Source organism: Meles meles, chromosome 12 (genome assembly GCF_922984935.1).
Source record: "Meles meles chromosome 12, mMelMel3.1 paternal haplotype, whole genome shotgun sequence".
Taxonomy (NCBI): Eukaryota; Metazoa; Chordata; class Mammalia; order Carnivora; family Mustelidae; genus Meles; species Meles meles.
This window is the reverse complement of record NC_060077.1, coordinates 40,193,774-40,220,817: the sequence shown is the minus strand read 5'-3', so window position 1 is coordinate 40,220,817 and position 27,044 is coordinate 40,193,774. Positions and strand designations below refer to the sequence as shown.

The 27,044-nt window shown below is 47.1% G+C and overlaps 1 protein-coding gene across 1 annotated transcript in view; it reads right to left on the bottom strand.

The window, feature by feature from the left end:
* The window catches only part of L3MBTL4 (L3MBTL histone methyl-lysine binding protein 4), a 500,325-nt gene that overhangs the window by 12,807 nt on the left and 460,474 nt on the right, over positions 1-27,044 (bottom strand). Inside the window, exon 18 of the mRNA XM_046025260.1 lies at positions 1,380-1,549. Within this exon, the coding sequence (XP_045881216.1) occupies positions 1,380-1,549 (170 nt within the window). The remainder of the gene's footprint in view (positions 1-1,379; positions 1,550-27,044) is intronic.

The window sequence follows — 27,044 nt, the reverse complement described above, 5'->3', positions numbered from 1 at the left end:
TCTTTCTAAGCATGATGGTGATGATGTGAGGGAAGAGAAGCCACTGTCAGTCTAACTTAAAAGTTAGTAGAACCTTGAGTGAATGGCTTGAAAGTCAGGAACAAATGACTTGCCCCTGAGCTCCCCATAATATGCCTGCTGTTCAAAGGCCAAAGTAGTACATGATTGGACTACAGACACATCAGGGCTTAGTTCAGTTGGCTTGGTCATGAAGCCCCTTCACGCTCTGTAGACTGGTCAGAATTCCTCAGCGAGGGGCAGGGGCAGACCTGGGATCACATTTCATCACCACGGGCATATTCAGCCAAGGCTCCATGACCGGGACTCTGGGGGCACTTGGAGAGAGGGCAAGGAGAGGTGGAGCCGGGGGCTGTGCTGACGGAAGGGTGTCAGCCTTTGTCGCTCTGGGGGAGGAGGACCAGGCAGGGTGATCCACCCGGCAGATTCTATGAGGGGCCGGCGAGGAGGGGGATGGAGCAGGCTTGCACCAAACCTCCAGCTCAGCATGGCCTTTGTGACCTGCTCCTGGTCCCAGGCTGGACCAACTTAATGCTGACCAACATTAAGTCAAGCTGACTACGGAAAGTGCTCAATGAACCTTTTGTGACTAATTTAACTCCAGCTCCGCTGTTACCTTATCCTCTGAGTGACCCAGAGTTTTTCTTCATTTAAAAAAATTAAGGCCTGACTAGTGGAAATAATACCTTTATCAAAAGAAATGTCAAAGAGTGTATTCCTTAAGAGAAAACTGCTTTATATATGCAGCATTTCTACAGCATTAGAGCAAGCAATGGGACTTACCTGGTCCTTATTAAAAGCCAACACTGTAAGGCATGGTGGTATTAAAGTTGGATCTGTTTTCCCATGGGTTCAGCATCTTACACTGTGTTGCGCTCTAATTCACTTTAAAGACAAACCTAAGGTTAACTGTTCAGCTGTGGCTTCAAGTGGACAAACGGCGGCCCAGAGCCACTTCGTCATGAGAAGCAGTATGTCCTCTGGGGCCCTGCAGAAGCCCCCTAGGTGGGGTGCTCCCCAGACAAGATGCTGCTTAGGGCAGGGGGCTGCCTGGGGGCAAGTCTAAGATGCTTACACACGTGTGCTTCCCCAGAGTAAATCTGTGATGTGGGACCAGAGCAGCTTGGGCAGCTCTACTGAAAGTGGCGCTGGGCCGAAGGTGACAGAGAGCAGAGGTGGTTCTGGGGTACCCGTGGGGAGTGGGGGCCAAAACCAACTGGGCTGTCCTAATTCCCTCAAAATCAGCCCTGCCTTCTCCCTAAAGTGTGGATCTAAAATTTGATGCCGTGGATTCTGTGCCCACGAGAAATTCCCCGCAGCTGGGCCCAGTCCCTCCAGGGTCCCCGAGCTGCCCTGCTCACCTCATCCACTGTCCATCGGGCCACCTCGCTGGCCTGGATGTTGGCCACGCCTGGGAGGAGCTTGCAGTGCTGCTCCCTGCCGAGGGGAAGGTCCCGGAAGGGGTAGGCCGACACGGAGGACATGAAGATGGACTGGTGCAGCGCCTGCTGGGTCTGCTCAGCCGAGTATTCTGGAAGAGAGGCAGGGTGGGTCAAACACACGCATGGGGCCAATTAGGGAGTAACACCTAGGTCAGCCCCTCTTCCCAGGGGCCAGGATAGGACAGGTGCACACTCAGCGGGGACCCTGTGTTCCAGTCCCATGGCATCACTGCCAGGAGGCATCCCCAAGCACAGGACATGCCACTGTTCTGTTTCAAAGCAACTGTCAGGAGAAACAGATGTTATATAAGGCCCAGATGACTCCCGCTATTTGCGAAGCAAGGTCAAGTAATCTCTAGGAGACATTGTTTGATGCCAACCCAGAGCTAGCCTGTCACTGCCACTGGCTTCTCTCTCCCCAGATCGAAGGTCAGAGGAAGCACAGAGCCTTGCAGAACGTGGCCCACCGACCCACCTGGGACATGAGTGGCCACAAAGAACAACTTCTTCCTCGAAGCTGCTTCATATGCCTCCAAAGACACAATGAGCTCAGGTCCACATCTGGCTTCACAGTCCCCTGGGGGGACACTGATGTGGAATGCAGCACAGGGTCTCTGTGGGAATGTGGGTGGCAGCTGCTGAGCTAGCTCCCACCGAGACATTATGACCTCTTGGGACTTGCAGGAAGCAGCTGCAGCTGAGATGTGACTGTCCCGACATTGGAACTCTTAAATGGACACTCTTTTCAGAGCAAGAGCTCTGAATGAGCTCTGGTTCTAAGACCTGGAGGGCAGTGGTTGCTTGCTGGCTCAGGATTGGCTGCTCTCACTAAGGGAGGGGTAAGGCCTCCCTCCTGCCTCTTACTTGTCTCCGGGCTTATGGAACTGGTTTTCCACCTTCCAGAGTGACTTGACTCTTAAGTTATATCCCAACATTGAGATGGAGCCAGAGATCTCAACTCAATTCCCTAGTTATTTTGCTTTGAATGTATAAATGGGTAAGGAAAAAAAAAACATTACAAAGATTTCAGAGAAAACCCAACTCATGCCTTTGTACTGTCATTTTTTTAAAGATGCTTTCAACACACATGAACAAAATAAAGCAACTGCTATTCTAAAATACTTTGAGAAGAAAAGACAATAAAAAGTTGTTTTGAGCCTTCTAGAAGTCTACCTTTCCCAGTGCAAATGAGAAGGAAGCAGTAGCCACATATTTAAACTCTATTATGATGGTTTATGTTTTACTAACAGAGTCTGAAAAGCTATTATGCAAATATTTCTGTATAGTTTTCAGTAGGTGAGGCTGACCTGCATCTGGCATGGTCGCACGGTCACACACACTCTCATAATCAGAGGTTCCAAACCAGGACGAAGCCCATTCATCACCACCCTGAGTGCTGGGCACAGACATCCTGCGTATTTCCCGATGCTTGCTGTCTGCACAGATAGAGAGAGCAAAATTGCGGCCTTCTCCCAAATTCTTATGCTCCAGTTGCAAGCAGCAGCAAATTCATCTCTAAATGCTGATTGTCCAACACTGACCTTTTTAGTATGTAAATAGGTTATCTCCTTCCGTGTAGATCAGCCAACAGTATTCAGGGCTGCCCATTTGGAAGCAGAACTTCACATCTTCTCGGAAAAGCCAGCATGTTTACAAATATGACTGTTCCTTAATGAAGGTGTCAGGTTGGACAAGGAGCATGTACAAAACCAGCCCTGAAGACCCAGGGGGCAGAAGCGTCCCTGAGTGTCTGAGGTCAAGGCCGCAGGGTCAAGACCACCCAGGGCTCTCCTGGGCAATGAGGAGTTAACCCTATCCGCTCGGAGGGATTCAGACCTGAGCTAAAGCCTGGCTTTATTCTGAAAATGAATCACTTTTTGGTTTTTTGTTGAAATAACGTGGACTTAAAAAAAAAAATCACATCTGTGTCTTAAACCCATGTCCTGGGTAAACCAATTGTGTATTGTTTCAAACTGTAAAGGACTCTAAAAGGACACTGTTAATGAGTCTTATGTTTTGGAAGTACAGAGATGTGAAGGGACGGTGAATAGATTTCTGTGATGCACAAATAAAGGCCAAAGGCATTAAGAATGTCAAAGAACGACAGTGCTCCCCAGCAAGAACATTTTCCACACTGTAATTCTGGAAGCAGAACTACACTTCCTTGAATGCCAAGGGGTCCACCTGGAAATTTGTCTAAGGTGTGCTTATACCAGCACCGAACAGCACTGGGTCCTCAGTACTCCACTTCTCAGGATTCCGGGCCCTGGAAGATGGGGCCTGTGGGTCAGTTCAATGAACAAGGTGGCCTTCAGGTTCCAGCTACAGGTGGGGACCTTGAGCTATGTGCTGCATGCCTGAACACACGAGACTTTATGCTGTCTCTAGTTTTTGAATTCAGTTAACTGTGTTCCTATTTAAATCAAACTATCTGCTTGAAGGGAGGTGAAAGCCAGGTTTCTCGAAGGATGGACAGAACTTAATGGAGAATAGCTTCTATATGACAAAGTAAGTCCTCCCATGGCAGGCGAGAAAGGTCTGCTGTCAGTGTGCAGGGTCACCAGTCTCCTGCCTGGCTTTGAGTTCTCATGGGTGTAAGGGCTCTTGTCTGTTTACCTACAACCTCATGTTTTGGGGAATGACTGCCAGACTAGTTACATCCTGAGCACAAATAGTACTTACACTATTATTAACTCAATAAAATGAGATGGGAAGCCTGAAAGGTGAGTATTCGGGCTCAAAAAGACATGAAGTTAAGGTTAGGGAGGGAGTCTGAGAGCAGGAATTGGGAATAAGCAGTCTGCCAACTCAAAGGCAGGACTGGAGTCAAGAACATTTACCATATAGAGCTGGTGGGAGGGGGAAGGAGAATGCGAATGAGGGCATAGTGTGGTTCCCAGAATATCCTAACAATCCATTAAAGGGTAAGGGCTACTCTAAATTTGACTGTAAGTTCCTTGAGGTCAGGATTGATGCCCTGTGGAGGGATGATCCATTTTTCAAAATTAACACTGTGGAAGACTAATTTTCTAGCAGTAACAGGAAAGAGGGAATGGATTTTGGAGAGCATTTTGTGGTGGTTTGTCTTGCCTTTTTTTGTATCATTTACCGGGTCCAACTACTTCCAAAGCTGATGATTTTGGGGTGAGATCCTCATGTCTGGCTCACGGAATGCTAGGATGGGTCTTGTGTCAGAGGACTGTGGCAATAGGGGAAGGGTAGGGTCCACATCAGCTCGCCTACTCATGAGTCCCGGTGCCCATGCAGTTGCTGAGTGACTTAGCCTCCATATATCAAGGTGTTTGAAGGGGTAATAATAATACTTACATCCCACTGAGTTGTCGGCATTACAACAGCTCCTGGGACATGATAAGTGTTCAATACATGTTAGGGATTATGTTACTGTTACAAATATTATAAAAGAGACAAGCTCAAAACGGAGTCATATGTGCTTAGCCCCACATCAGCAAACCCAGAATTAATACCTGGCCTAGCTGCAGTTTCAGCCTCTCCCAGGAATGTAATCTTAGCCAGTCAGTCTGGAATTTCCTGGTGAGCATTTGTGAGGTAATCTGACTGTTGGATCCCTGCCATCCCCCAAACAAAGGTGACCAAAACAACCCATTCTTTGCTTGTCCCTGCCCCCTTCTGCCTGAAAAATCTACTTTATACAGTTCCTTGGAACTCCTCTCTGATATGGGAAACAAAGGCAGAAGAAAAATTATTAAATTTCCTTACTACCTAGATCCCCCTGACAAGTCCTCGAAATAGGCAGGGTGACATTTCTCTAGGGACTCAACTACCTCAACGTTAATACTTTGCTAAGGGCAAAAGGCAATCCTAGCCCAAAATCATGAACCTCCCCCCCCCCCGCCAGGATCCTGTAAGTATAAAAATGTATAAAATTCATATATAGAAATTCCTTTGGAAGCTTCCTTTATCTCTAAACCCCCCCAAGATAAGTTTTGGCAGTCATTCCCCAAGCATATGGTCCACCGATATACATCTGAAGGGTCTCAGGACTAAGGTTTTATTAGACGATAACAAATGACCTTTTCCCAACAATAGCTAGACCCTTTATAGTCCTGGAAAGCTTGCTTCCAAAATTCCTTAGAGGCTTACACTATCCCTAACCCCCTCCTAACCAGAGAGTATAAAATGGGCCACTCTTCACAACCCCACTGCAACTCTTTCTGCCCATGGGTCCAGCCCCCGAACTTTAATAAAATCACCTTTGCACAAAAGACGTCTCAAGAATTCTTTCTCGGCTGTCGACTTTGAACCTAACATCTTTCCTACATCACTTTCTATCTGCTAGAGAGGACGTTGTTCAATTCATGAATCACTGAAGAAAGCCAATGAGCTCTTTAAAATTTAAAGTTGAATTTTGTTTTTTAACATAAGATACAAAGACATTTTAACTTCTAATGGAATGTTTGTACACAGATTTCCAAAGCCAGTGTGGCTGAATATGCCTACAACCTATGAAAGCTAAAATACAGTCTGAAACTCAAGGGCTTCAGGCCATGTTCAGCTTGCACACCCAAGTGGTCCCAGAATGACAGTGTCGGGGTCACAAAAGTCGTCTGCCAAATCCTAGTGGGAGGAAAGGAGTGTGGGAGCCACGGCCAATGCCGACGCCGGCTAGGGCATCTTGCCCGGGCACACCGGTGCCAATGTGCAGGAACCGAGTCATGCCGCTAAAATACATTCAGCCTGCCAGCTTTCAAATTATGTGGCTCTTGACAGACTTTTAAATGTGGGGTGATTTGCATCATTTTAAATTCTGTGCATAAAATTAGGCTTTTGAAAATATCCACTTAAAAATCTGCATACATTTTTATGAAATGTGAATGCACTGATTTTAACTTTTTACCAAGCCCAGCACAGCTCACGTCATATTAGATACTCCCTAAATGGTTGCTAATAAATTAAAAAGCAGAAGCCTGTGATGAAGGTATATACTGTCTTCAGAAACTATTATCAAGTGAAAAGAATCAGATCATTTGTCTTGGGGCTCTTTGAGTAAACAGAGGCTTCTGGATTAAAAAGGATGTCCACCATGAACACAGGACAGAAGGGGGCTTCCTAACTGGGTGACTTATGTACTTCATCCACGAGGCCCAGCATTCAGCCCCAGTCTCCCCCTAGCACAGCTGAGGGATATGGGATGCTTCCCAGTTACACTGCTCACTGCATCAAGTGGTTCCTACCCACTCCCCTAAAAGTCAGTCAAGAAAATTCAGCCTGTGAAAGCAGCCCTCCTACTAGAGGTTTTAATATTTTAATTAGTCAAAATGCCTTTTGGGTCAGAAAGTGAAATGCATGTGTAATCCTGGCTTTGCCTCTAACATCAACGTGTGAATGACAATAAAGAAAGCTATCCCTACACTTAAGATGTCTTTCCCCTTCCAGAAAATACTGAGCATGTAGTACTTGTCACCTCAGTGGTTTGCTGTTTCTAGAATAGTTGGTTGTAACAAGTTTTTGGATATTATTTTTCTCTCACTGGGTGTTTCTTTTGGGCTTTATGAATTTAAAAAATATATTACGGTGTGTTTACTGATTTTGGCCCAGGCACTTTGAGATCTGGAGCACTCACTAGTTCCTGCAGCCAGCACGTTCAGCTGTGTGTCTAGCTCTAGGGGAGGAGAGGCCCTAACTAGAAAACCAGGAGACTTGGTCTGGTGCTTGGATCGTATCCATTCAGCAGCATTCAGAGAGGAGGAAATAAATAGTTCCACCTCCAAAAATAGTCAGTCAGTGCCTTTCTTGCAGAGGCAACAAGTTGCTGGAATCCAGCGGACTCTCTGATGGGACAGGAGTCTCCACGGCAAGTGCCGTCTGCTCTGAAAGGGAAACCCTAGCTGGACACAGACAGGCCCTCTGCTCCAAGTCCACGGGGAGAGCCAGACCTGCCCAGTGGTGGAGGCTCTGGGACTCAGGCCTGCCTCTTGGGTGTCATGACCAGACAGATGCAGGACATGGTAGGAGCACAGTCAGCTTCCCCATCCTACAGACTTCAACAAAATCTCAAGGATTTTGAGAGGAAAAGATTTCAATTCATTTGCAAATAACATGAAAGTAGGTCCCTGATTTCTTCTCTGCCCCTCTCGTTCTCCCAGCTTCTGCTCCTCTCCCACAAAGGGAAAAAATCCTTTATGGAAATGTTCTTTAAAAATATGGTTGTTTCTTCACAAAGGCGCGCACAACAAAACTGAAGCAAGTGAGTCATAAATGGTAACCAGAGGCTGCACGGCTGGGCCTCGAGTTATTTTTAATCCCACTAACTACAGAGACCCATTTCACAAGCAATCCTCTCTTCAATGAAAGGGGTAGCAATTCTGCTGTGTTCTCTGCTCTAAAGAGGAGCAAGTGAAAAATAAAATGGCAATGGGTCCCCGTATGCTGTTATGTTTTTTCTTGCTTACTGTATACCGTGACGATCACTGTCAGACTTTCCTCAATTTACCCATCACTTCCTGAGGAGTTACTCTGCTTGCAGCCTTGTGCCCCAGTAGCAGCTTCTCCTGGGGAAGCCTGGAAAGGCTCAGGATGGGCTTTGCACTTGGCAAACTTGTTTCTTCTCACGATCCCTGGGTTTCAGGTCTTTGTTCTTAACAGACTTGGGGGGGTCAGTTCTTTTTCTTTTTCAAGATTTTATTTATTTATTTGATAGAGATCGTAAGTAGGCAGAGAGGCAGGCAGAGAGAGAGGGGAAAGCAGGCTCCCTGCTAAGCAGAGAGGCCAACGTGGGACTCGATCCCAGGACCCTGGGATCATGACCTGAGCCGAAGGCAGAGGCTTAACCCACTGAGCCACCCAGGAGCCCTGGGGGGTGGGGTCATTTCTATGCTACCTCATCTTCTCTTGATTTGACCAGGCTGAACTCACTCAGTCCCTCCTCATTTCTATTTCTTTACCCCTCAAGCTCCTCAAAACAAAAAGAAACCCAGAGCAAGAGGAACCCGAACAGCATCTGGGAGACGAGACAACCACACAACATCTGCATTCAGGAATACACCTGAACAGGAGGTCAGTTTCCAGCAGGCCCTCTGCCCACTGCTGGTTTGCAGCCCTAACTTCTGCTGCTAGCAAGTGGGGTGATTTGCCGTCCCATGTTCTGTTTTTTCATAACCTTATTGTTTGGAACCTATACATTTGTATCTGCAGAGTGCTTTATGATCGTGGTTCTTCGTCTTTGTGTTTCCTCATCACAAACCTGCACTGATTTTATATGAATGTGGGAGACAAAGCACAGAAATGTCTGGGACTTCCCAGGGGGCCAATTGGTAGAATCAGAAGCTGAATGAAGAATGCTGCATGTTCTAGATCTGTGTACTATCCACAAAGCAGCCACTGGCCACACGTGGCCCTGGACTACAACCTGAGATGTGCTGTGAGTGAATGACACGTCCTGGATTTTGATTACTTTTATAAAAAAAAATGTAAAATATACCCTTACACTTTTTAATCTTGATTTACATGTGAAATGATATTTTGTATATATCGGGTTAAATAAAGTGCCAATCAATGAACTTTTCTTCTTTCTTTTGTTATTTTAAATGTGGCTGCTAGATAACTTGGAGCTCGCAGGCCGCTAGCGTATTTCCACTGGACAGTGCCGTGTGGAGGAGTGCAGAGTCATGGCACCTGGGTCATGTGCAGGGAGTCCAGGGCGTTGACTAGAGTCCACATGACTCCTTGTGCCACCGTGATAACCGTACAGCTCCGGGGGGCCTGCACGACCCCAGCCACTGCAAGCCTGAGGGTGGAGGAAGACAGGAGACTAGAGATTAGAGACCACCCTCCTGGGTGGGGGAGTGTCACTGGAGATGGCGGCCTGTGCTCCCATCCTGGCTCCACAGTCAACCGACCGGGATGCTGGAGTTGCGCACTGGTACACTGGTCTGGCACACAGAGGATGCTCGGTGTCTCCAGAGTTGGTAAATAAATGACTGAAGGAAGAAATGCATTTATCAGGCAAGTAGGAACTAACTTCATTTACTACAAATGCAAAAGAATGGCAGCTTTCAAAACCAGATCAGGAACCACTCAGATTTCAAGCCACTTTCTCTAAAAGTGTGGCCGTACACCCCCAAATCATCAAATTCTCAAGGATCCTGTGGTAAATCAGCTCCTCTCTTTCCTTCCTGGTTAGTGGGTCCTAGGGGGAGGACGGACACAGAGCTTTGAAGTTTCTAGACTTCCTATTGCCATTTTCTGAGAGTCCTCGATTGTCACAGAAAAGCCCAGCATCCTCTGAGACCCCATTTTTGGGCTTTATAATTCATTACCTCCGTTCGGAGCCAACTGGCCTTCCCTCCTCAGCCTTGCTCCCTCAGTGAAAACCCAGTGCCCCAGCTCACAGTCCCTGGTCCTCCAGGATTGCCTTCCCTGTGAGCAGGTGCCACCACACTGGCCTATCCCCTTGACACCCCTCCTGCCTGTCCTCATTGTCACATCTCTGAAGACCGAGAAGCAGCGCTCCTCACGGGCGGCCATCCAGTCCCACAGCCCACTGCTGGCCTTCTTCCCTACTGACTGAGCGTCTCCTCGCAGCTCCTACTCAGCAAGCACCCAAACTGTATCCACCCCCTGCTAGACACTGCAGTCTTCCATTTCTCCCCCGCACGGCTCTCTCTTCCCCAGCCCCGCCACAGGAACTCAAGGCTGTGCCTCCTTCCATGGCTCCTTCCATGGCTTCCACATCTCCTCTGGTCCTCAGCTGGCTCCTCCTGCCCTTCGACTGCTGGTCTCCTGGCTTCTCTTGCCTTGCTGCCTTCACAAAGGCGCCTTCGACCAGTTTATAGCCAAACACAACCAGATCCCGATGGGACAAGTCATTTCACAAGCAGGGGAGTGGCAAATAATACTAACTCCTATAGTGAGACTCAGTCCCCTCGTCTGTGACAGGATTCAGCCGCCAGCTTTTATTTCCGAGGGCAGGGTTTTCGCTCCTCCTTTTGATCCTAGAGCAGCAAACTCTCTTGTAAGGGGTCTCCAATGCCAGGAGTCTACCTGTCAGTTTCCAGCCCTTCAGGATTCCCCGCACAGAGGTCCTCAGGCCTCCTCACTCTCCTCAGCCATCAGCAGGGGGCGTCCTGCCTCATCAGGGCCACTCCCACAAGGCCCCCACCACTTGCTACCCTATACAGAGACTGTCTGTTTGTTCTGCCGTCTTGATTCGTGGAGTATAAACTCAAGGGCAGTCCTTTCCAGTTCCTCCTTGCATCCCCGCGGGCGGCACCGATCTGACACATGGTACGGCGGAGTCCAGGTGCTTCCTACCTGATGGGAGCGCTGAGCCATCTGAGGAATTGTACCGCAGAGACAAATAACGCGGTGGCAAATGCTACCTCGCTCTGTGCCAGGGAAAACAATGAGTTTCCATCCTGTGGGCTCTCGTTTGCCAAATAGACTCATTATTGAAAAGGCTGAGAATTGTTTGTGGTATGGAATCTAACTTACATCTCAATTTTGATACTTGAGAAGCAGACACCCCCTGGTTTCATTTCAAGGAAAATGCAGAGAAATCCGTATTAACTTTTGGCATGTTAGTCATCCAATAAAAGATTTCAGTGCAGCATATTTTTTGATGGTGAAAGGGTGACCTTTTCATTTAGTATCTGCTTCACACAGCTTGAGACATCATTAATTAACTCCTTTTGATTGAATACTACAACCCAATCGCTCATCATTTTTTTTTTTTTTTAATCCTCTGCAAGACCATTTCCTTTCACTTGCAGACGTGAGACCATAATTGAAAGAACACTGGTGCCAGGGCGCCTGGGTGGCTCAGTGGGTTAAGCCGCTGCCTTCAGCTCAGGTCATGATCTCAGGGTCCTGGGATCGAGCCCCGCATCGGGCTCTCTGCTCAGCAGGGAGCCTGCTTCCCTCTCTCTCTCTCTGCCTGCCTCTCTATGTACTTGTGATCTCTCTCTGTCAAATAAATAAATAAAATCTTTAAAAAAAAAAAGAACACTGGTGCCAACTTGACCAAGAAACGGAGTCTCTCTTCTCAAATTGCCTCCCCAACCTGTTCACTTCCTATCCCTGCTCTCTGCGTGCAGTCACAATAGCACAGCCTATTTGAGCGAACACTAGCAAGTCTGAAATGCCCTGCCCTGCTTAGACCCGTGTCAGTGTGGCACGAAAGAAAGCAGTACCGAGCGTGAGGAACAGTTAAATTGCCCACTTAATCCCAGCTGTGGATGGTGGTTCGGGATTGGAAGAAGGCCGCTAGATTTGAGTTGAGGGCAGGGCGGAGGCACCTAGGGTGGCAGCATGTGGGACCAGTGTCAGAGCCCAGGCCTGTGAGTGTGCCGGGTTCCTAACTCCCTCGGCTGTTTCTCATCTCTGGTAATGTAGGGGTGGGGAGCAACGAGTGAGCTAATACATCATTAACCTGAAAATCTCACACAACCCACCTGCAAGGGGGAAGACACCTCTGTCCTTTCTCTCTGTGCCACCCCCCGCCACCTGCAGCATACTAGCATGGCCCCAACTCAGGGCAGGTGCTCAAGGGCTGTTTGCTGATACACAGGCAGCAGGACAGGCAGAAATCCTGAGGAGGGAGGATGATCGGTGTTGACTGATGGAAAGCCTGAGGATCCCCACTATGTGCGTGCTCTCAGGGAACACCTCATTGGATTTCACCTCCTTCCTCTCTGCGCTGCCCCATTCCTAATGTCTGGACTGCTGGGGCAAGGAGTCCTTGGGTGCCCAACCTCAGGGAAACCTCGGGTCAAACAGTTCCTGAGGACTCCATGGTGGCCAGGCTCGCGGTGAAGCCCAGCCAGCACAGGGCAGGCCACTGTGCACACCAGCTGGGAGCTTTCCATCAGGATGGCAAAATGGCACCTGAGGGGATGGGCCCCGGAGCTGCCAGTGCCACGGGGGGCCTCAGAGCCCTCTGCTGGCACCAGTCTGGACTTGGAGTGAGCTGGGAACCAAGAGCACACACGTTTGCTGGTTGCCTCTTACTGACGGCTTTATTTTCTTCACCTGACCTCGTGGGGGTAGTTCTATTAGTTATCAAGGATCTCAAACACCCTGGGGAACTTGGCAGAAGACATTCAGCAGGCAATGGCAAGGGTGGGATGCCAACCCCAGAGCCCACCACAGCAGGGGCACTCCTTTCCTCCAATCCCTTGAAAGAAGTTTCTGTCACTGCCTCCGGATTTCTGTATAAAGTGTTAGAGGCAAAAGTGACATTTTGGGGAGGTAGGGATTGTGGGGCCTGATCATTCTGGGGAAGATAGAGGCGCCTCTCCTTTATAAGGAAAGCCTTATAAAGTGCTTAGTGCTGCACCACTAAGACAACAGATCTCCAGACACATCTTTGGGAGTATTGCCAGACTTATCTCAAAATAAACATGTTTTCCGGGACTCTACCTGGAAACTGTATAGACCTGATCAAAGAAGCACTCTGAGCCTTGGAGATGACAGCTTGGCAGGAGGGAGAAGACAGCAGCCCCCAGTTCATGAGCCCAAGGGCCCACCCACCTTGGCTGGGGAATTTAGCACGGCTGCTCATCCTTTCCCGTCTCTGGCAAGAAAAGCTGCCTCCTTCCTTGGCAAGGAGCTCGGCACAGACGCTCCCTCCAAAGCAGTGCCAAGGGCTCCCCTCATGGAGGTGCTGACGTGTTCACAGAATCAGAGAAATCAGCCTGTGTCGTGGGGGCGCTCAGAGGTCCAAGTGATGGGTCTGTGTGTCTTGGAAGCTGGCGTGTTTTCATAGGCTTCTGTGCTCCATCCACCCGGTGGAGGAGCTGTTCTTTTTCGCAAATGGTCCTGGGGGAACTCTTCCAGCCTGGGACAGCCCCGGAGGCCCAGCAGTTTCCATTCTGAGGCATGTTCCCTCGCCTGTCTTCTGCTCTGGGAGAGGGAGGCACTTGGCAGAAGCCAGCTTGCCCCTTGTGAATCCATACTGAGCGCCGCCTCTTAGGTGTTCATCCCATCTTTTACATGCGATCCTTTCTTTTGTCGAAAACACATCGACACATTAGTTTGTGGGCTTCTTTTCACATTTCCCTTCTGGGCAAATTCAATGAGGAAGCAGCTCAGGGGATATTTCTTTTTTTGGGAGTTGTGCGTATTTCCAACGTATTCCCTGCTTTCAGAGAGGCAAGACACAACGGTGCCCCCAGGAGAGGCTGCTGCTCCTGTGGTCCTTGTTCTGGTTCCCTCGTAAATACTGAGACAAGGGGCAGAGAGGCAGAAATCCCTGGCAGCAGCTGTTCGTGAAGTATGGCTCGTGTTCGCGTCCACACCATATTTCCCTACTACTTGGCTTTCCGGTGAGCCCCTCCTGCCCGTTTTCCTGTTTTTTCCTATATTCACAGAGCACGCGTATTTTCCCACGCACCGTGGCAGGAACCACCCTTGCCCCCTTTGGGTCCTCACCCTCCTAGGCCCCAGGCTCACCTGTCCATCCCAGATGGCACAGTGGACCCTGAAGACTGGAAGACATACGGGTGGAGCAGAAAATAATTTTAAGTCTAGCTCTCCTAGTTATAAGAAGAAATTAGTAAGCTTGGTATTTTATAGACTTCAGCCTTTTCCTTCGAAATTATTAGAAGTATGAAAAGAAACACTATACCAGCAATTAAGAAAATCAACTTATTCTGGAGAAGCAAAAAATATGGAATAACCTTACATTCATTACATGATTCAAGTGTTGTCAGAAACTGGGGTTTAAGCCCCACATAAGCTGCTCCGTTCCGTCATTTATGGTCTGTCCCCAAACGAACCTCACTTGATGCCAATATGCACAGATAATATATCTGACTTCTTTTTATTTATCAGCCTCAAGTAAACAGAAAGCTTTTACTGTTCTCACATTGTGTGTGTGTGTGTGTGTGTGTGTGTGTTGGAAAGAAGCAAAAGGAAAAGAACTCCAAACATTTAACTGGCAGGAACAAGTACCTGGCACAAGCTAAAAACAAATTAGGAAGCAAAGAGATAATGAAGGAACCAGATCTGCCACTACAGTCTGCATTTCATCCTCCTTTTGAAAATCGGGAGGCCAGCCTACGGAGACATCCACTTCCATCTGAGCAACACCTGTGCCCCCCTTTTCCCTTGCACGCTGCCCACTCCCCCTGCACCTTGGTCCTGCTCCTGCTGCCCTGCCCATTGCACATTTTCCTGACACGCCCCTTGAGTGCCAGCCTAGAGCAATGTGCCCTCTTCCTTCAGTGGGGGCAGGGAGTTCTTTGTGCTGTGCAGAAGTGATTTCCCAGATCCACCAAGCTGTGGACGCAGTTGGAGGTTATTTCTTGATGATGTGTTAGCACAGGAGTCAAGAACATACAGTTAGTCTGAACCAGGGTCTCTGTCACCTGAAATTCACATTGTCCAGTCAGAATTCCATGCAGAAGCACAGAACCAGAGGACCCACCAACAGAACCATTCAGGAGCCTGGGTTGCATAGAGTCTCCCAGACATCATGGAACATGTCATGGAAAATGTCCACCACAGAGCCAGTGGGCACACCTCTAGAAAATACAGGCTGAAAAATATGTTCTTTGCAGATTCCAAAAGTAACCAGGATAAATTATAGCTCAGAAGAGTCAAGTTTATGAACCAATTGTATTTACAGGGTTTTTGAGGCAGATGTCTAGTTGACACATTCATAATACCTCGCTGAATGACAGTCTAATTTCCATTTTTAAAAAGTGCACAAGATTGGATCAAAGCTGTCACATTTATCACAGGCATGCCTAGAGGGACAGGAATGTGGTGGGATAAAAGATAGTATGATTTATCCTGAATTGATTAATTATTATTTCCCATGTATGTGAACATATAAAATGATGTAGAATTTTAAAATTTTACTTTTTTTTCTTTTTTAAGATTTTATTTATTTGACGGAGAGAGAGACCACAAGTAGGCAGAGAGGCAGGCAGAGAGAGAGAGAGAGAAGCAGGCTCCCCGCCAAGCAGAAAGCCCGACGCGGGACTCGATCCCAGGACCCCGAGACCACGACCCGAGCCGAAGGCAGCGGCCCAACCCACTGAGCCACCCAGGTACTTTTTATGTATTTAAGTCATAAAAACTATGACTACTAGTAAATGTTGAGTAACTATTTCAGGGTAACTTCTAGGTAACTACTTCAAACCTGTCATAGTAGAAATTCAAGTAACAACCGTGGGGCAACTGAGGAAACGGGCTGAGGGCCCCACTGCCTCAGCAACAAGGTGACAATTTCCTTGGGTCTTTCACTTCTGTATGTAGAAATATGAGAGACTTACAGGACTTGGTTACGGGAGCCTCGTGACAAATGTGGCCCATCTCATAAAGAAATAGCCTGTTGTTCATCGAGACCTTCATTTCCAGCATGGAGGCGATGCTTGCTTTGCATTGATATAGGGAAACCGCTTTCTCAAGTAAATGATACTTGCCTGCAAAACCACGCTTTGGACCTCTGTCAAAAATGCAAATGCCTTTGGAATCAGTAATTTTCTCTAAAATGCTTTTTTCCTCTTGAAGATCTTGTGGAAGTGCTGTCACTCAAAGAGAGAATGTTATGTCTGAAGGACTGAGCTGAATGCTCCGGGATTACTCCGTCACCAGATACCTGCATCTCTGTTAATAAGTTAAGAGAATAAGGTGGTAACACCAACCCCACAAACAATCACAGAATCCTGTTCTTAATTATCGACCACATAACGTAAGCTGCTAATACCTGGGAGTTTGTGTGGGTGGGGTTTAAAAACAGCGTAAAAGAAGGAGAGCATTTTAATGCAGCCTGGGTTTGAGGAAGACTGACTCAGGGAGGCGTCACCGCACTCTCACAACCCTTGTCTGTTGAAAGGTGTGATATTTAGGGACATTCTGCAGAGCTTCTAATAAACCATTTGAAAGAGAAAACACTGAGAACAAGATGGAATGGTGGCAGAAGACAGCAGCGGGGATGGAACATGTGCCTGAAATAAATGAGAAACAAGTTTCTGAGGCGAGAAGATCCCTCCTGCCTCCCCAGTAACCTCGGATTTTCAGGCAATGAGACTGCCCCTCCCCTCTGCAGTCTTCCTTTTGGGCTGATGTCCTCATTCATACTCAATATATACCTCAATTACACAGTGAGGCTGCATTGTGTCAAATTTTGTTCTCACTGGGGAATAGCAAAATCATCTGGAACTCTCTTCTAAGGCCCCATACATTTATGAGGCCATAGCAGTGTCATTTGGGGGGAAATGCCAAGATAAATCATCGTGGCTACATTTCTGAAGTGTGACAAGGCTACAGAAGCCCATCACTGAATTTTGTCTTATTCTAGAACACTTCCTGCTCAAATCTCCTGTTACAACTTGTACGCGCCGCCAAGAAATGGTTTCTCTTCCGTCATTTTATGACTTCCTCTTTTTAGAGGTTTCTAGTATGTTCTTCAAAATTGAAGATGTTGGGGTGCCTGGGTGACTCAGTGGGTTAAGCCTCTGCCTCCGGCTCAGGTCATGATCCCAGGGTCCTGGGATTGAGCCCTGCAACGGGTTCTCTAATCTGTGGGTAGCCTGCTTCCTCCTGACCCCCCTTGCCTACTTGTGATCTGTCAAATAAATAAAATCTCTAAAAACAACAACAAAAACCTGAAGATGTTGAGAAGTGAATACAACTCCAAAGAAAATGTTACATGTATTTAATTATGTCACTGTAACAATGCAAAAAATTCTTGATAGAACTGAATATTTGGGGGGAAATTGCCTTTCAAAATATTTCAGAGGCTATTCCATTTTAGATTTTGAATAGAAAAAGGAGACTTCTGGGTAGCCTCCCACCCCTCATTTTCATTTATTATTCTTTCAAAGGCAGCTAATGCTGCTTATGTTCCCATTTCTTTCTTGGTGAGAAAATTAATGGATATGCTAAAAAAAATTTGCATGCAGGGTGAACCTGAACCTTGTTTCTGAATTATTTTTGGACTTTGGTCCTGAATCATGGATAATAATCTAGGGGACTTCAGGAGAATTTTCTCAGAGGGGGTTAAAAGCTGACAGGTGTAGGTCAGAGTCCTATCAATCAATTATAGGTCGGGAAATGGAAAACAGCAGCCCGGGCCTCAAACTGGGCTTCCTTAACAAATAGGAAACATCATTCTTAACTTTTCCTTTCTGAGATCTCCAGATAATAGCACTATGGGAAGGAGGAACAATTTAATGAAAGCTTTTACCTGCTGGCTGAAACTAAGCAGCCTATTTATAAACGGCTCTGAAATTCAAGTAGAAAGTGCTTACCTACTCAAAGTTCAAATGAGAACACAAGGCAAACGAGTGAAGACACCGAGGCAAAGCACACGGCCTGGGCCACCAAGTATGTAATATTGAACCAAAGGCGAGCGTGTGACAGGTGATTCTGGGAGAATCAGTGGGCAACCAGAGGACCGGCCTTAGTTAAGGCTGATCCGAAATGGCCTTCGAGGGCAGCTACTGTTACAGGTGGAGAATATTTTACTAAATACTGTGTAAACTGTTCTGCTCCTAGCAGTAAAATCCTGGCCTTTTCCTCTCTGCCTCCCCAAGCAGGGCTCGCCCCATAAGGCCCCACATACATGCAGTGGTTTCTGTGTGCCAGGCACTGTTTTAAACTTTTAAAGTAAGCAACATGGGGCAGAGAGAGGGAATGGAATTTGCCTAAGAAACCTTCTAGAGAGTGGCAGAGTTGGGATCCCCAGTGAGGCTGTCTGGCTTCCTGGTCTGTGCTCTCAACCACTGTATGACACAGACATTTCTGAGCGATTTCTGAGTACTGAAGTTACAAGGACTATTGTCAACATGTAGGCAGCAATTGGTCTGGATATGGGGGTGTCAGAAGCCAGCATGTTGAGGGAGACGCCTGCCCGGGCAGGTGAGGGGGTAGTGAGACCCTGAGGCGTGAGGTGTGTGGGGGCAGAGTTTAATGTACCCGGCACTGGGCTAGAAAACATAGAATATAGACAGCAGGGCACTGAGTGAGGGTTGAAGAAAGGGAGGACACTGCAGATGGGACACCAGGAGACAGGCTAATTCCGTAGGTGGATTTTGCAGCTGGGGTCCAGGGAGCGAATGTTGCTGAGGCTCGGAGAGGGACATACTTTAGGGATGACTCTGACATGCCTCTCTAGGACCAGCCAGCAACTGAAGGGGACAGTAATGAGGTCTTGATTTAGGTCTGCAATTTAGAGTGACCTGGTCAAAGAGAATGAGCCATCCACAAAATGGTTACTGCTAGAGCAGCTGATCCCCTGAGAACAAGAAGGTGCTGGGGTCCGTGAAGGAGGTGCGTGCCTTGGCTCTGTCCCACTCAGACCACAGGCCAGGAGCACTTGCGCGTGAGAATCCCTTTCCCCTGTGCAGTGTTTCGGAGGCTCCGCTGTGCGGTTCGTATGCTGTGGCATCTGAGCTCCACCTCAGTCCTGTGGGACACCATGGTCCCGGATATACAGGGTGCCCAGAGATCTGTCCACAGTCACAGAGCTGGCAAATGGCCGAGACAGGGCTCCAGCCAGCACCTGACTCCCATCTCGCGGCTCTTTCCATTAACTTATTGCTATTTCCTCATCTCTACCAGGTGTGTACAGTCAGCATTTGCGTGCACTGTCGTATGATGAAGGAGCCTTTCATAAACTTCCCCTGGAAGCCTCTAGAGGAAGGTTTCATCTCCTTCCCTCCCCTCTGGTGGCTAGGTTTCTCTCTCTCTCTTTTTTCCTTTCCTAAACATCATAAGGTGCCCTTAAGCAAAGATTTCAAAATAGGCACCATTAAAATCTGCTAAAAATGAAGCGAGAGTTCTGTCCCAGGCAGAGCCTGTCCTATTCGGGGAGCTGCGTGAATGTGTGCATCTATCTGTGGCACGGCGCCGGGGAGGGTGCCACGGACTCAGGCGACTGACCTGAGTCCACAATCGGACTCCACTGCGTATTCGCTGTGTCAGCTTCATCTAGGTGTCTGACTTCCCAGAACCTCAGTGTTTTCAACTGGAAAATGGACTTAGGAACATGGAAGTGTTCAGGGAATTAAGTCACTGATATGGGACTGCTTACCATCCCTTAAGCCTGACATTTACAAATGTAAATGCCAGGAACTACCCCTTTCTTGTATTCTACCTTTCCTTCCAGGCCAGGGAGTGAGCAACTCCCAAAGGAAAAAGCAAGTAGCCATCTCCTCCCGTCCATGAGAAGGCTGGAACCGTCTGTTAATGGTGCCTTTGAGATCCTGCCGCTCGGCTGGGGTTGGGGCCTACAGTCTGGTTCGGGCTCCAGGTAGCCTGGCCTCAAGGGACCCGGCCACAGTAGATGCCACTGAACTTCTAAAGAGGCTCCGGGCTGGGAAGGGTCTGGGCACCCATGCTCCCTCTGCTCAGTGCATTCTTTTTTTTTTTTTTTTTTTTTTAAAGATTTTATTCATTTACTTGACAGACAGAGATCACAAGCAGGCAGAGAGAGAAGGGAAGCAGGCTCCACGTTGAGCAGAGAGCCCGATGCGGGGCTCGATCCCAGGACACTGAGATCATGACCTGAGCTGAAGGCAGAGGCCTTAACCCACCGAGCCACCCAGGTGCCCCTGCTCAGTGCATTCTGACTTCCATGCGGAAGAGCGAAGGTGCCAGAGAGAGGAGAGCGGCAACAGAGCAGAGAGAGGGAGAGCACTCTAAAATGGGTTTATTTCTTGGAAGAGTGAGATTTAAGCCTTAGCAAACTCGCATGGATCCTGACACTTGTCCACCGTCCTCCTTTGTTACAGCCCCGAATGTCCAGAAACCCAACGAGAGGCCAAATGGAATAAAAAACAGCCATCCCTGCTTAGCTCCTGGGGGATGTGCCAAACAGGAACAAGCAATATTTTAGTTTCTGCTCTTCCTTCTGTCCTCACACCCACCCATGGGCAGCGCAGATCAGCAAGACCCCCAAACCTGCCCCAGGCACGAGTTTCACCTCTCTCCCTCTGTGCCTTTACCGGTGATCGCAATAAATAACATTATTCCGTATGAATCTCTGGACATCTCCCTCCCCACGACTGTCTGTTGGTCAAAATTCATAAAGTCACGCAGAAATTACTAAAACTAGGTTAGTGGAAAGGTGAGCAACAGCACTTCTGAAACAATTCTCAAACAGCGTATGATTTGGGGATTTAGCCAAGCAAACTGAAACTGGGCCATTCAAATGTATTACACCAATATTTTCTCTGGCAAGAGACCGCTTGTTGGATTTGCATTCCGTTTCACGTTAGGATTTAATTCCTTGTTTCAGAAAAACAGGAGGAAAATTTTCCATTAGCTATATTTTACCAAGACCCAGTTCCAAAGCCTGGCCCATGCATATTACAATATATAATTAAGCATAATTACATTAAAATATCAAACCACTCTAAGCTATTAGAAATAATGAAATTTCTTGCCTAAAGTCATCTCATGAATTACTCTGGTGATTGTCAGACCCCTGATCAAGAGAATCTGTCCCAGATGGCAGAGATTCCATTGGCCAGGCCTCGAGTGCACCAGTGAATCGGGGGGCTGAGGGAGGGGAATGGTTTCATTAAAGCAGCAGCATGAGCAGAACTTTCCCTCTAATGACACCCTTGGATGAACACTGCTGTGCCATAAACGGTCAAATTCTGACTGTAATAAACATGAGTTTAAAGTAATTACAGCACAAATGGAATTTTAGACTAGGTGATAACAGACAAGGCGATAAAGCCATTCCACGATTGTTGAAGGGGCTCCGTATGACATATTCACAGTGCTTGCTGGCATCTTCCAAAGTTTTGTTTTTGTAATGTGGAATGCAAATTATATTTAGACTAACTCAGTGTCTGAATTCAAATCCTTAAAAAAAAATCGGGTCTCTATAAGGCATTTTAAAGCAATCTCACTTATTGTGCTCATTTGCTTAACCCGCTCTTTCTGTAGATAAGAAAGGTAAATGATGGGCCACTAGACAAAACTGTCATACATGTTGAATCTACCATGCCCAGAGTAATGAGGATTCATCATAAATCCTTTCAATTTATGCATGTAAGTATATGTGTATATTTTTTTCTGACTTTGGCATGTGTTTCAGTTTTATTTTGCAAGTAAGATAAATGGGCTGAATCAGTAGGGCTCAAGTCAGGTTAGAATCAGCTGTGGAGATTTGAAAATCTGCTAAGTCAGGATTTCTGGGCAGTGCTGATGGGAAGTGGGCCCTGGCGTTTTTATAAGCTCCTGCCACCCGGGTTGAGAATCGTTAGCCGAGAGTCATGTCTCTGTCCTCATTCATGGTACGTTCCCACTGGGGCTACTTCTTGACAAAGACTCTGAAGGTAACTATAATGGGGCAAACTCCACGAGGCAGGCTCACTCGGAGTGCTGGTAGGTCCTGGCATAGACCCCACTGTCTACAAGGGCCAGAGACGTGGGTGGAGGCCATGCTGAACAGGAAAGCACATCTCCCACTGACAGGAGACCACCCCCAGTGCCAGCTCACAGCATCAGGAAAATGGGCCCAGGGCTGTTTTCCAGAGAAGCCAGAGGTCTGGCTTTTTATGTGGAAAACTGTTCATTTCTAATGAATGTAATGAATCAAAAACTGATGAAACATGTTGACCACACAAACATGTGTATGACCAAAAATGGCCTCCAGATGCTAATTTATAATCTTTGCACTAGTACCATGCCCTGAACGTAAGTATATCTCAAATATTTGCAGAATATGACATGAACCGTATCTGGAAAATATTCATCTTTTAAACAATACAGGTAAGTCTGCATTTGCTTGTTTATAAGGTGGTTGTGTTCTGCAAAACCAAGTAGTTTAACTTATATTAACAAGTCCTCAAAAAGTTTGCTAAACGAAGAACAATTTAAACTTATAGGTATATAATCATGAAGCAAAGCAAATGTACAAACCAAGCTGCCCACCCAAACTTACTCTAAGCCTTTTTTTTTTTTTTTAAGAGAGGGGAGGAGAGAGATAGGTGGAGAGGGGCAGAGGGAGAGAGAGAATCTTAAACAGACTACAGAGAGAGCCCAACACAGGGTGTGATCTCACAACCCTGAGATCATGACCTGAGCCCAAACCAAGCATCAGATGCTTAACTGACTTAAGCCACCTAGGTGCCCCAACTCTTAATGCAGAAATTCTCACACTGCTGTACAACGCAGTTCACATGGGAATGTTGTTAGTGCAGGATGGTTGGTGGTGAGCTCTGATCTGATAGTTATTACAAGCTCTTAGGTGATGCCAAAGCAAAGCCTTAAAGCACAGAGGCTGGCCATAATCACACAGCCTATCAAACTAGAAGACTGGTGACCTCCTAAGGGCACATAGTGTCATTTTCCACTATGCCCGGCACATACCAGGAGCACAATCAGTACTTACGGAGTGACTGAGTGAAGGATCGGTTTGGAGAGTTCCCCCTGCAGGCCAAGCAAAGTGCTTGGGTAGATGCTACTGGAAGGTGGGGGTGGGGGTGGTGGTGGCCCGTCTTACAGTTCAGGTAGGGGGGAAAGATGCAGTCATCTGGACAATGCCCAGTGAGGTGGGCCTGTGGTTTCTAGCCAGGGAACCATCAGAGGATGCACACCAGCGATAAACGGACACTCAGTCAGAGGGGCATGGGTTCTATTCGTTTGGCCATAGGAGCAGGAGAGGCAGTGAAGCAGGGAAGTAAGATAATCAGAGTATGATTTTAAGACTACTTTGATAGTGATGTGACAGAGGGCTGCTAGGACGAGGTCCTTTGAGGGTTCTGATTCAGAAATGAAGCTTCCCAAGGTAGGACGGTTACTGGTCCTGCTGGCTGCTGGTCATCAAGTTCCCTTTTCTGCTACACAAAATAAACCTTCTCAAATGGCAACTGCTTTACAGCTCTGCTCTTGCTTAAGTGCCCACTGCTGGATTTCCTGAGACTCTTTCACCCAGAGAAATCTGTGTCTCCTTAGAAGGAATAAACCTGAAGAAAACCAGAGAACAAAGAGAAGGCAGTGTTTGCCTGCTATTAATTCACATGGGGATCCACAGAAACAGAATACACTGGAACCTTCTTGTAGGAAAGAATGCATCTCCACTCTGGTGAAATCGAACCACCTCACCTCCAAACAAATGGAATTTAGTCACAAACCCAGAATTATGTTTCCCTGTGGCAAAAAAGGACCTTTTAAAGAAAATGAGCATACTTGACTCTCTAGATCTTGTCCTTCTCTGTCTTGTTTCTGGGCATGGGTCATAATCTATCACATTTACTAAGTGCATGTGAGCCAAGGTACAGAGAGAGGAATGGTGTAAGTCAGAGCCCTTTCCTGTAAGAGGACAGGCGGGTTTTACTGAAGCAGAGCATTTTGGAGGTCAAAGAAGCTAAAACACCAGTGACCCTGCCCCACTCTTCACTGTAATGAAGGCCCTGCAACACTGTCCCTGTTCTTTCCTGGATGGAGGTACCCTCCCACTTCCTCACAAGCTTACATACTTCTACTATAGGAATTATCTTATTATGCCTGAAGCATACTGTGGTGGGAGGAGGAGGCATGGGTTTTCAGGTCACAGAGATGTGGGTACCAAATCCGACGACTGCAGCGTGAAGCTGTGTGACCTGGGCGTGTTACTTAACCACTCTGGAACTCACATTTCATCTTCTGTAAAATGCCATCTCATCTGAGATAGCAAAGGGAGCCATCAGCTCAACTTAGCACGTTATTACACATTCTCAGTCCTGAAAGTCCAGTAGACACCTTGAGAATTCCTTGCAGTCTGTAATATCGTTCACATTATTTTGTTTTTTTTTTTTCGCCAATGAATGAAGATGGGCTATGCTTCTGTTCCGGAGCTGACCAAGAGTACCTTTCATGGGCCAGGAAGTCAAGGGTGGTGCTAACGATGAGATATGTGTGTACAAATCATGGTACCAGGGACTGAATAAACAACATTTTCTTTCTCCCTAATGTACTCATTTCCCTCCCTCCTTCTCTGTCCTCCCTGTTCCGACAGGCCAGCCATAGTGCATCCCCCAAATGCGTCTCCCACTTCTTCCCTCCTGGGATGCCCGCCCCTCTTGTCTTTCCTTAGTCAGCAGCAATGGCACTTCCACAGACAGACCCTTTCTGGCTCCCAAATATGACTTAGGATCCTCTCACCTCCATCCATTCTTTTCATCCTCTCTGGAGCAGTATTAACCTTTTTCTTCATTCCCCGCATCACTGTACTTAAATGTGCATCTATCTGTGTTTTCTGCTCCCGTAATACAGGCTTCACACGGTGCCTTGCATACATAGGGCCCAAGTACGTGTCAGCCAAAGGACTGGATGAATAGTAAGCTTTTGGGGGGGCAGAGTCTCTCTCTCATTTGGTCCTTGAGATGTACAGGGCTTGATGGCTAATAGACATTTCCAAGTTCTGTTGACTGACTTTCAGTGACTTGCCACAAGTCACACTGCAAGTTAGTCGCCTGACCCTTCAAAATACCTTCTTTCTACACCAGAGCTGCCTTCTCTATTTACCTGTTTACTTATTCTCACACTTAACACTATTCTGTAGCTAGAGTGGGGAAAGAGGACGATGATAGAGGTAAAACAGGGAAAAAACCACAACCAGCAATGTCAAATTTTGAATGAATTTAAATGGCAAAGAGTTAACAAAAAATTCCCTCTACTTAGCTAGACCACCTTTAAAATCTCTGTAATAAAATTTTAATATATCAACTTTAGTTACATTGGAATTTTGGGGAACTACTTCTGCTTAGCTGGAAATTATTAAGTCATCTGAAAATTTCAAATGTGTGTCCCAGTCTGGGGTAGAATGGCGCCACCCCAGGGACACTGGATACGGGCATCCTTGGCTTGGTTCCTCCCATGCACTGGTGGGCCCACTCTCACATTGCCACTTCTCTTCTTCCCTCTTATCCAGTATCCTCTACGGCATGGCTTTGGGCTCTAGACTTTGCCAACAATACAGCCATTCATCTAAAGTGATGCCAGGTGCTTGGAAGACAAAAGTCAACAAGACCTATTTTTTGCCCTCATGGAATTCATGATCCAGTAAGAAAGGCACAAGTTCAAAGGCCTCGTTGTGGCAATGAAATAACACAAAGGCAAAGTCATGTACAGAGTTCAAGGACGGGCACGGAGAAGATGGTGGTGGCTCAGGGAAGGCAATGCCAGGGATGGGTGGCCTGCTGCCAGGGGGGCGGAACTTGGGACCTTCCAGGCTGAGGAACACGTGTGCTCTGTTGAGGAGACATGGAATACCCCATGTTTTTTCCTAATGGGATGCATATTCTGGGTAGATCTTGGGACAAGACTCTACATTCTCAAGTCATCAACCCATTGACAGGTCTCGCCAAACTGAATACGCAAGGATTTAGTCATTTCACTGAATCTGAAAGAGAATATGTTCCCTTTTATAGGCAGTGAAGCAGTGTTGTGATTTCACCCTTTATTTCCCAACTAAAACCTGATGGGCTGACCTGGAAGCCTCTTTCAGAGCATGCTGATGATTGTGTATTTTTGCTGTTTTTCTGTTTCCTTAGGATTAGGCATAATCACAGCTGTTCATTTATACCAGATGAGCTTCACTGTTCATGGTTCACCAGAAAAGAGAAAAAAATAATAATAACTCCACCGATAGATCCTTCAAACAAAAAATTTATAAAATTTTGCATTTATACAATGTCTTTGGTTATTTCAACCTATGTAGTAAAAATAATTAACAAGTGGAATTGTGATTATAGCCATTATTTTCCACAAGGATACAAAATGAATTAAATGCTGTTTTTCCTAACAGTTTTTATTCAAATGGCACAAGAATGGAATTGGCAACAAGTGAACAAATTTATGCAAGCTTCTAACTGATTAAAGTTCTTATTAGGTAACTAAAAAATATATTTTTGCCCTAGGAAGCTGTAGAGACTCAGGTGCTGGTAAAGTTAAGTAAACAGATGGACAGACAGACGGAGTTAGTGGCTGTAAAGAGTCATGGCTCTAAAAGAAATCACTAGAGCCTCAGAATGTCAGCATCAGCTGAGGGTACAGGAGAGGATCAGCCCCTGGTTAGGCTTCCCTGCATCTCCCTGATCCTGGTCTCCCAGCCCTTCCCCCGGGTTCCAGGAACCACTGCGAGGCCTGCTTCAGACGTCGTCTGTCATGGGAGCCCTCTGCAGGCTGGGGGCTGGGGGCCTGTCTGACTTTCTCCAGCATGAGCTATGAGCTGTGTGGATTCTGGGCCTGTGTCCATCTTGTTTACTGCTTAGCACTAAGGAGGCGTTCAAAAAAAATCTTCTTTGGTGTGTCTCACACAGCTTGGAAAATATTTTCCTTAGTTACACTTAACAAATAGTCACATGGCACCTACTATGTCCTTGTTACTCATCGGTGGTGTTTTGTCCCCCCCCCCCCCCCAAATATCAACTTCTCAGAATTACCAACGCCATTATGGGGAGGAAATTGAGGCAGAGAGGGGTTAAGTCAGTTGCCCAAGGGTACAAACTGAATGAGTTGAGCAGGATCTGGAGCTTGGCGAGTGGGCTGACTCCGCTCTGGCAGCCACTCTGCTGAGCTGGCCCCTCAGAGGGCAGGGGATCGGGGTTTCCCCAGACCTGCCGCCTCCAGCAGCAGCGTCCCCTCCACGTGGTAAAC